Below are 12,000 nucleotides of genomic sequence, written 5' to 3'. Positions count from 1 at the left end.
AATTACCGTTTTATTTTTTTAAATTATAAGTATGCAGGAAAAAGTCTTTGATGTTCACAATCGTTGGTTTTTTAGTTAAAACGTGTTTACTTTAAAGGTCTGGCTGAAAGGTTTTTTCTTATGTTTAAGTTGAATTTTTTCTTGTTAGTTATCTTTTGAAAATGTTTATATAAAAATTCCAGTATTTTATTATTTGATAGACTGGGGCAGTTTGTGAAATAAACAATATGAATTATCAACAACATATTCCTGATCTACTTTTTGATATTTTAAAACATAACACTAAGTAAATTGATTTTTGAAATCAGGATTGAATCTTCGTTCTATATTTGATAACAATAAAGTAAACTCCAATGGAGATAATTTTTCAGCTAACGTAGTGTGTCATTTTAATTCTGCTATTTTAAAATTATCTTCATATCTAATTTACGTATATACTTCTTAAGAAATGTATCTGTGAGAAATTAAAATTTTTCCCAATTTTAATCCAATCAAGATATTTTGAAGAATTATTCATGAATTCTTTTTCTAATTCTCGATCTTCTGAAATTAAATCTCATCTTGCGTGTTTAATATGTTTTTCGAGTAATGAAGGAAAAATATATAATATTTCCGTATTATGTTCAGTTTGAATTGTTCGAAGATTCAGAAATGAACTTATGAGTTACATTAATTCTCGTGACTTATAACAGCACTTAACATAATTTTTCAAACATCGAATCTCAATTTTGAGAAAATTCGAAAGTAGAGAACAATTTTATTTAATCAGTTAAAAATTTATTTAATTAGTCAACAATTTAAAGTAACATTTTAACGTAAAAAATGACACATCTTGTCTTTATTCGTGAGAAAAGGAAATAAAACTTACCTTGAAAAAGATGTTATCACACATCTCTATTTGACATCCCATATGTCCTGTCAGATAATTTGAACTTCAAATTCCGATTGGACGAAGAAAGTTAAAATAAAAGGGGAAAAACCAGTGAACTCGAGGTAGTTAACAACAAGAAACTACCATAATAACCAGCAGACGAAAATAATAATTTGAGATTATACGGGCGCAGGGTCAATTTTCTAATTGCCACTTACATGTAAAGTTGATAAAACTTGCATACGTTCTCGTTCGGATGGCTTTTATCCAGTAGCGAGGGAGGTGAGCAAGTCGGCAGGTGTCCTTTCAGAGACAGGAGACACATTTAAGAAAATAACAAAGCATTTATTATACGGCTAACACTAAAATACAGGAGACTACACAGAGTTAAATGCATATATATCTTGGTTATATAGGCTAAATGCGATTAACATACGATTACCAAGTCTATGATTGACAACTGCTTAGTCTATTCTATGACAGCTATGCCTACTTCCTTACGAGAGAGAGAGTTCGCAATCCGCTGATAATTACCTCTAAAGTTGGAGGAGTCCTATAAGCGATGATGACAGTTCTTTATGGAAGCGTTGGGCGTTGTCGATGTTTTCTATCGCTTTCTTTTCCAGGGACTAAGTCGAGTCCTTTCTTGGAGGTGCGGGAGATGGGAAATCACTAAAACCAATTATAACTTCCGTGTGTGAACTCCCGAGCTTTTGGTGGCTCGCTCCTTTTATATCATTGGAGTGGGAAATCTAAAACGTGATCGACTTTTGTTGACGATGACAGTTCATTTTTGACAGCTATATGTCAACTTTCGCACTGACTTGTTACTACAACCTGTGACCTCTGATCTAACAAGAGTCCCGTAAAAATCCGCGGGCTCACAATAGGCAACTGCCATAAAGAAGACAGATGACCCAGTAATGACTCTGCCATGTAGAAGGTGGATCCTAGCATAGAAGCTAACGAACTCTTTCCAATATAGTAACCCAATCCTTTCTAAAGGTAACTCAAGTCTCTCTTTGAATGTAACTCCAGGTTCCAGAAGACATAGAACAACCAGAGGTATTATTATTTGAACCAATTGTAAACTTTCTCTCTAGAGGTGTATGTAGATTAGCTAGTCAATAATTTAGTTCGTTTTGTTTTATTGTCTGTACCAGATCTATATAGCTATTAAATTCTATTTGTTTTGTTAAATTAATTAAATTAATGCACCTGTCTACTCATTCAATTTATACGGACATATCTAAAATCGCGACTTTTCTCTCCCCGCTCGCATTTAAGACCCTATTATATTTTAAAGTCATCCAGTTACATCGCGAACGGGTTTAAACAACTCGACGGATCAAAAGGGTTACGAGTAACAATTTCATACCCTCGTATTCTCACATTATCGTCTATTGGTAAACTTGATAATTTTCCCCAATTAACTGATATAATGTGTGTGTATTCTATAAGAAAAAAAATCCATATTATTAATATGATATATATATTTTTTATTTCTTTATATGTATAAAATACAGAACACATTTCGATAGAGGCTATAATATTAATTTACAAAATACAAAAATATTAATTTACATTTTTAGTACAATTTCTAAGAATATTTATTTATTACAATTAGGCCTAATACAATTATATCTTATAAAATTTTTATCGCACACAATCGTATTCTTACTGTATTACTTACACAAAAAATTCACATTCATATATTTTTATTTTGTGTTAATTTTAATGTTGCTGCTTTATACTCTGCCTGTTTTGGCAAGGATATGTTTTATTGGAATCACCTGGTGTTAAGTGACATTTAAAACTTTGTTTTCTCTTGGATAATATTAAATATCCATATCAATAAAACGATAATATCAAAGAATCTATAAGACAATATATAAATTGGATTGCTATTGGATTGAATGTATAAGAATTAAAAGTAAATTTATACTGATTAAAGGATATTAAATCTATCCCATTATCTGTAATAAATTTTTTATCGTAATTTGTAGAGAGAGATATTTTGTTTGCAAGATATGTTGTCACTACATGATTTTTACTTTTAATTCTGTATCGTTGATGTTTTAACACATCCTTATTGAATAAAACTTCTTTATATTTTTCATGGTTGAAACTTTTTGCAAAAGATTTTTAAATTCCTTTAGCTATTTTTTATTTTAATTGAGGAAATACAATAATACATTTTAGGTTTTAATGAATAAAATTTAGATATTGGTTTTGTTAAAGTTTCATCTTTAAAATATGCTAATTAATTTTTCTTTGTTACATTATATAATTTATGAGTTTTTGGATAGTTGTTAAAATTAAATACATAAGAAAATAATTTAAAGTCATCATAAACATTATTTTTGTAAATTTAAAGTATTAGTAAATCAGTATCTGTGCATATAAATTTACATTTTTATCGTATTTATTTTTAAACATTTAATAAAATGTTTAATATATATGTAACTTGCCCAAGTCTAATACACACAAACCGATATAAAACGATCCATCTAAACATAGGTTAATTTTTTTTATTATAAAATTGGTGAGATTTTCATTATAATTTGGAAATTTTTTACTGATTGTTGACATAGATATGTACGGCATTGATTTTATTGAATCCATGCCGTACATATCTATTGATTGAATTTATTTATTATTATTATATGCTAATTTTATTTAGTAAATATTGATTTTTGATAATTTTATAATGAATCATACAGAATAATATGGTTGGAGCTAATAATAAACTATTATGTCTATTGTAGATATTTCCAGGGTATTGAAGACTTACTTGTAAAATATAACGAATATTATTTTATCTGGTATATTAGGAATATCTAATACATTTATTTCATCTTTATATAACCATCTACAACCATCTGAAATTATTTATCGGTAAATAATAACTCATCACAAATCTGTATAGATTATTTGCATTTATGGAAAGAATATAATTATGACACTGATTTTTATCATACGTTTCTGGAATTAGGAAGTTAATTGTCTTTGCAAATCTGTTTTCTTTCATACTTATTTCTCCTTTTCATTTCAGTTTAAAATAATAAGTATATACCAGTATTAACATCGTTAAACAATTCTAATTTCGTCATTTTTCATGCACAATTCCACATTAAAACCGAAGCTGTTATAAAACATACAGGATCTTATACACACAATTATTTAAAGTTTTCAAGAATATTAGCTAATAATAACGTGTGAATGTATTGATATAATTTAAAATAATCTTTATAAATTTTACAATGAAATTTTTTCAAATTACTTTAGCGTTATTGTAACTATCGTAAGTAATGATTTTTCATAATAATTTGTTATAAAACATTTAAAAAAATTTTAAACATGTCTAGTATAAGATATTTTCATGTGTAAAATAAGAATATAAAATAATTCTTTTTAAAATAATCTTTTCTTTTTGTTATTACCAAAAATTTGGTTTTAAATGGAAAAATTAATACAGTTATTCTTTACAGAACTTAATTTCAGAACGTCAAATATTAGAGAAAGAATTTGTGAAAAAATTTTAAAAATATCTCGATTGGAATAAAATTGCAAAATTTAAAAAAAAATACAATTTTTTAAAATTTTTAATTAATATACACAAGGAAACATTAAAAAATTCATAACTCAATAAATTTAAAATAATCTAAAGTAAATGTAAATTTTTTTGTTTGTTTGTTTTTGGAATTTAAAGGAATAATGCTAATTTTTGAAGAAAGTTTAGAACTATGCTTTTTAAAATCAAAAGAGAAACATAGCCTATAAAATTGTTATACATAATTTCGCAGGTTATAATTTGCATTCGAATTGAGAAATTTACAAATATATCAAACATTTTATATAATATTTAGAAATAAATAAAATAAAAATGTAAATTTATGATACACTGATACCGATTTACTAACGCTTGAAATTTACACAAATAATGTTTATGATGACTTTAAATTATTTTTGGATATTTTCGATTTTAGCAACAATCCAAGAACTCATAAATTATATAATGTAAAACACAAAAATAAATTTAAATGTTTTAAAAATAAAAATTTTCAAAACAGATAAGTAAATTTTGTTTATTAAAATAAAAAAATGTGTTCTTATTTACAGTTTTGACAATCAAAAGAAAAAAACAGCTAAAGGAATTTAAAGATCTTTTGTAAAAACTTTCAACCATGAAAAATATAAGGAAGTATTATTCAATACAGAACTGTTAAAACATAAACAATACGAAATTCAAAGTAAAAATCATGTAGCGACAACAAAATATATTTCACCCCAATTTACGATAAAAAATATATTACAGATAATGGGATTGTCGTAATATCTTTTAATCACTATAAAGTTACTTTTAATTCTTACAGATTCTTTGATATAATCATGCTTTTAATATGGATATTTAATATTATTCAAAAGAAAACAAAATTTTAAACCTTACGTACAACGTTTAAACCTTATGTACTCTGTCTGTTTTAGGCGAAAATAAAATATATTTTTGCCTAAGACAGGGAATATAGCAGCAGCATTAAAACTACCACAAATAATAGATATGAATGTAATTTTGTTTAGTAAGAAATAACAATACCATTGTGCAATATTTTTAGAATTTGTACTAAAAATTATAATATTTTTGTATTTTTTAAATTATTATTCTAACCTCTATTAAAACGTGTGCTGTATTTTATATGTATGAAACAAAAATATATATTTTAATATGGATTTTATTTTTTATAGTATAAAAACACGTTATATCAGTTAATTAAGAAAAATTTATCAAGTTTACCAAAAGACAAAAATAGTATTCAACGTTCCAAAAATTATGTTAGGAAAATGTCTTAAGTCAAAGAACTGATTTAACTCGCGACTTTGTTTCTAAATTTGCAAATAATTTAAACTGCAAGTTAATATGGAAAAATTATATAGTATCTACTTCATATATTGAAAAACATATTAGGCAGACGCAAAATGAAACTTTATTTCAAAATATCAGAGAATTAGACAAATAATTCATGAATAATTTTTCAAAATATCTTNTTTCCTTTGTTTAAGGGTATTTGGGCAGTTTATTCTCTGTTGTATTCTCAAGTAAACAATACATACAAGTACAGTACAGTATTTTCTAAGGAAACACTCATACTTATTTTTTTTAACCCCATTCCCGATAACCCGGCATTTTCACAAACTCGGCCACCCTTCGGTCCACATTAGGCCGAGTTTTCGAGGCTCTACTGTATCGCATATTTTATTTGTACACCCAAGAACTTCAGTTTTTGTTATTCTTATGTATGATAACGTGATAGCGTTAATTGGCATGAATGGCTCTAATAATATTGTTAATAATAAAGTACATCTAGAAAATTATTCTACTGGTAATCGTGGATAAAGTTTAAGTAACAATAGAAAATAATATTAATATTTAAATAAATTTAGATTGATAAAAATTTGTTTTGTATGATTGAATATGAAACATGATAAATTTTAAATTTGATTTTAAAATCTGTGAGTTTTAACTATATAAACTTTTCATTATCCGTTTCAGTATTTCAAACAGTCAAACCAAATATCCGTTGGTTTATAAACGTACAAATTATTATTCAATTTTTCTTTTACATACTTGTATGCATTTTTGGGTTGATGTACAATCTCAATGCATTTTCAATGCTGTAAAAATCCTCTCATTATAACTTTACCGTTTAAATTATAAATTTTTAACTTGCTGACTACTTTTCATTTACACGTGATTTTATAAATAACAATTATAGGTAAAATCAATTTTGGGTACTGTACAAGTACTTATTCAGTTTTATACTATTAACATAATACGTAGTATTATATATATTGATACTACAGTACTTACATACGTAGTTAACTAAATTATTAACATAGGATCTTTCACTTTTATATACTTCTGGATCCCATTATGGTTGCACGACATTAAAACTTAAAATATGTTAAACATTTTTATATAATGCTTCTGTCTACTTCGGACATTCTTGTGAATTTGCACTTCTTATACCACGGAAAGAAAAAGAAACCATATTAAAACCTAATTCATCTGTAATCACCTATGATCTTACTATTATACTCGCAATTGAATTTTCCCCAATAATTGCTTTTTATAAAATTGTAAATAGATATAAAGTTGGTATATATAATTTCTAGAGAAAATTTTAATGAGAGAAAATGGTATGTTTATAACAGTGGCAAAAAGATGTTATGACGACCCGTAATGCTTATACAAAAAATGCAATGCATATGTAGAAAGGTGAACTGAATTATAAATTGTACGTTTTTAAATTAATGGATATTTCGTTTGGCAGTTTGAAATACTAGATATAATAATGGATAGATTACAGAAATAAAACTCAACAAAATATAGCTACACGATAATGAAACAAAAATTTAAATCTATACTTTTTTCTAGGAGATATGTTTTTCATGTTGGATTTCGGCGATTTCTATGTTGGGATTGCTTTTTTTTGGTTTGCATAGTTACAAAACCGACTTTTTACCAAATAAATCGTTAATTATGGCACATCATATTTTTTCTCCGATTGCATGGACAGCTGTAATTGCTTGGATATGTGTAGCATGCATTTCGGGATATGGAGGTATGTTAATAATCTTATGTATTGTAGGGACATTCTATTGTCATTTCTAGTGCTTTTTACATAATAAAAAATAAAAGGAGGATTAAATAATGTTTACAATGATATACTAAAATAAAATAAAATGCAGAAAACTGAAAATAATATTTTTTACTTCATGATCACAATAAATCGTGTTAGATAAATTGATTTTCACATTAATTAATTAATAGCTGAAGCAATAAAACTACTGTATTTCCCATTAATCGGCAGATGTGTGAAGATACATTGATCCATCAAACACTAAGTAAAAAGAAACTGAGCTCCATTGCTTAGAAAACCAAAATTGTATGAAAAACAGTTAAAAACTGATCCAAATCTAAATTTAAAAAATTGTCATAGTAGACAGCTGATAATCATAAACTAGATATACATGTAGACTTTTCAAGACGATCTGTGACCACGAATTGCTATTTTCAGTTATTTTTGGTTTGAAACAGGTGGTTGACATTTGTCATCCATAGAGGCTTTAGCAAACGCTTTCCAGACGAAATCGTAAGCCTTCATAGCGTTGTGGTGACTTTGGAATTGAGAAAGAAACTGGCACGCAAATGTGTTTTTCGAAAGTTTTAGAATTACAGACATTGCTGATGCGTCCATTTTCAATTAAACAAGTTATATATCGCCATATATACCAACACTCAACGTTCTACAATATATTTCCCAGTCATATATAGAAAAAATAGAAATCGGTAAATTTCCCCTTTATCAATTAATAAGATTGTTGATATCATTTATGTATATGTTATGGACAAAGTGATTAATCGGGCATTATTCATAATGACCGGGCATTATGAATAATGACCATTATTCATAATGACCGGGCATTATGAATAATGACCAAATAGGGCAGGCAGTGTGATAAATATTGATTAATTTATCAAATTGATCGGTCATTATGAATACTGCTATCACCTAGTTGGGCAAAGTGATGATAATAAGTTGAGGAGTGATCATCTGACATACGCTAGCCAATCGGCACGCTGAGTTGCGTGTGCGTATCGTACAGCGTTTAGTACAGAATTTTAAACTTGATTTAAAAAACTCAACTTATTTCATCTATAAATATTTATTTTTGTNCTCTTAGCTTCATTTCTCCCCATAGACCTTACTGGCATGGGTGTCCCTACCAGGAGCTTGTGCTCCAGCCTGCATTGCCCTATGGATCAGTAAAATTACTGGGCTCTCCCACCACGACCAGGTGGTGACCACGGGAGAGTTATTATTATTATTATTATTACTATGAACCCATCTTGATTATAAAATAAAGTGTTTATATTTTTGCAACAGATTGTATAAACTATGTGGGAAATGTTTTCTTGTAAATATCGCGTTTATAAAAAAAATTATTGGCCTGTAATTTAAGAAAAATTTTAGACCTATAAATTCCGACTGTTGTCTGTCTCATATGTCTGACTCAGAGGGATCGTACCTTTCTCTACTGTCTATCGCCTCCCCTTCCTTTTTTCCCTCCCCTTTCCCATACCCTCTTTTCTACCGGATAAACACCTCGTGTACGGCCAATGTCTTTCTTGTATGTAATATGTATGTCTGACAGTGTCCTTTCTGAATCTCGAGAAAGGGGTTAAGAGATGAATGTCAAGACCAGCTGTAAAAAGTTTAGGAACACGAGGCCCAGATTAACTATATAAGAACTTCAGGTTTAAAATGTATGTCATGCTACTTCGATTCAAAATTATAACCTGAACGAAGTTAGATGATCGGCAGGACCCTGTTGCTAACAGGAAAAATATAATGTACAGAGCATGACAATCACTAAAAGAATTGAGAACATTGTGACAAAACGTTGTAGGCTGGCATTGTGACGATATCACAATAAATAATCGCTCGTTAGAATTAATTTGATTTGTTTGGTTACTACAACGCGACACGTGAGCGATCTGCCGGGGAGATGAATACGAGGAAGACTTTTATGAAAAGCTGGATCCTATTTAGGTGAAGTAAACCCAGAAAACTCCACGTGGCCATCCCATTTGCCATGCCCAAACCCACAACTAACTACCAGAGTTCGATGGTTTTATACATTTAGCTACTGAAGAGCACTTATTAGAATTAAGAAAGTTCTGTTCAGAAATGAAAAAACCCGAGTCGCTAGATGTGAAAAATTAAATACTTATAGATTTTTCACATGGTAACACTTTTGATGCATGCAGGCAAGGTTTTATATGCTACCTGTCGCAGTAATTATATAGCGCGTCTGTTTCGCTCTATATCATAAGTAAATATAATATAAAAAACATATACTGTAATTTTGAAATATATATAAGAATTATATTTAATTTATTATTTTGTTAAATTTTGCTAATAGATGGCGCCACGTGTAAATCAGCAAATCTAATCTAGATAGAAATTAATTGATTTACAAAAATTCAATAGATATTTTGGTGTGGGATGCACGACATTATCGAATTTAGTGGTATATAGACGTAACTGCCGAGTTTCGAAGCAATTGATCGAACGGCCTAGGAGTGTATAGCGAACAAACAGACAAACGTTCTCATTTTATATATATATATATATATATATGTTATGGACAAAGTGATTAATCGGGCATTATTCATAATGCCCGGTCATTATGAATAATGACCAAATAGGGCGGGCAGTGTGATAAATATTGATTAATTTATCAAATTGACCGGTCATTATGAATACTGCTATCACCTAGTTGGGCAAAGTGATAATAATAAGTTGAGGAGTGATCATCTGACATACGCTAGCCAATCGGCACGCTGAGTTGCGTGTGCGTATCGTACAGCGTTTAGTACAGAATTTTAAATTTGATTAAAAAAACTCCACTTATTTCATTTATAAATATTTATTTTTTGTAAATTATATCAAAGTACTATTAACTATATTAATTAAACTAATATTAACGAAAAGTATTATTAACAATTTTTGGTATAAATTATATAAAAAATTAAATGCTTTTTAGTTTATTTATTTGAGCAATTAACATTTTCATGACATTTGGAATTACATAATTTTTTTTCTTTGGTAGCATTTGCATCTATTAGATTTTCAACCAATTTTTCAGCAGCATTAACTATAGTTGTGGCCATCAGGAATTGATGACATTCTTGCACATTCTCTAAGCGAAATTTCTGCACCCGGTACATCTCCAACAGAAATAAAGTTTTCTTTACAAACAGTAAATTGGTTTCTGGAATATAATAGATTTAATATGCCATGTTTGGTACCCAGTTTGTAAAGGTTTTTATCTTTAACCGCAACAACGACACCTAAAATATTTTTTCCATCACTGCGGGCTCGATCTTCATCAGGTACACGAATCCTTACTGTATCACCAACAATAGCTGCTGTGTATTTGGAATTTGATGTATTAATCATTTTTTCTGCTTGCTTTTTAAGATTAAACAAAGCCCTTGTTTTAGACACACTTCTTATTTTTTCTTCTTTTTTTGGATCAATTGTTTGGATTGTTTCTTCTTCATTCACCAATTCTGTAATACTAATAACATCCTGGTTTAGATTTTTTTCACGTGAAGACGATGTAGATCTTTGAACTTCATCAGTTATATTGCTATGTAAGGGTGGCATTATCAGATAATATTTCATAATGTTTTCTTGGACGGTACCCGGACTTTCAGAGTTTGAGCAACTTTGACTTACTTCGTTGATAGTTTTAAAATGTCTCTGTAGATCCTCTTCCGTATTAACGTTGAACAACGATTCGTTGGGTATAAAATTCTTTAGTCCAACTTTTAACTTTGCTCCAAACATGGCCTCATAGGGGCTGCAGTTTATACCAGTATGATGCGCTCGATTTTTCATCAGTAGTACAAAACGTAATCCTTCCGACCATTTGTTAGTATTGTTAATCTCCAACCAAGAACTAAGCATATTTTCTACGTCTTGATTACATCTTTCTACTGAACCCTGACTTTGTGAGTGCCTGGGCTTTCCATGCACCATTTTTAACTCGGACCGCATATTACACATTTGTTTGATGATATTATTGGCGAATTCTCTGCCATTATCGCTTTGTAGAATACTTGGTGCACCGAAAATTGTAAAAATATCTAAAAGACCATATGCTACTTCTTCAGCCCTTTTGGTTTTTAACTCGTTTAATCGGTTGTTGAAGCGATTATTCATATCACTTAATGATTCCTTCATGATCGTTACTTTTGTCAAAGAAGAAAGATTAACTACTGGTCACATAAATTTAAATTTAAAGTTCGGTACTAAATGCAATACGCGTGAGCAAGTAAGATGTAAGTTCTGATTGGCTAACGTATGCCGGATGATCACTCCTCAACGTATTATTATCACTTTGCCCGACTAGGTGGTAACAGTATTCATAATGACCGGCCAATTTGATAAATTATTGAAATTTATTACAATGCCCGATTTTGTTGGTCATTATTCATAATGCCCGTATTAATCACTTTGTCCATAACATATACACATAAGTAAATTTTAATGAAT

General features: G+C 29.0%; 1 protein-coding gene across 1 annotated transcript; it reads right to left on the bottom strand.

Annotated features, from left to right (window-relative positions):
• Positions 1-10,748: 10,748 nt before the first annotated feature.
• Positions 10,749-11,688, bottom strand: LOC111638045 (SCAN domain-containing protein 3-like; the record flags this gene model as incomplete). Its single annotated transcript, XM_023383677.1, has 1 exon — positions 10,749-11,688. A coding segment is annotated over exon 1 (940 nt), but the record flags the coding sequence as incomplete, so codon positions are not given.
• Positions 11,689-12,000: the final 312 nt, after the last annotated feature.

Source organism: Centruroides sculpturatus, unplaced genomic scaffold (assembly GCF_000671375.1).
Source record: "Centruroides sculpturatus isolate CEXI.00-Female unplaced genomic scaffold, Cexi_2.0 scaffold1095, whole genome shotgun sequence".
Taxonomy (NCBI): domain Eukaryota; kingdom Metazoa; phylum Arthropoda; class Arachnida; order Scorpiones; family Buthidae; genus Centruroides; species Centruroides sculpturatus.
This window is presented reverse-complemented; position numbering and strand designations above follow the sequence as displayed.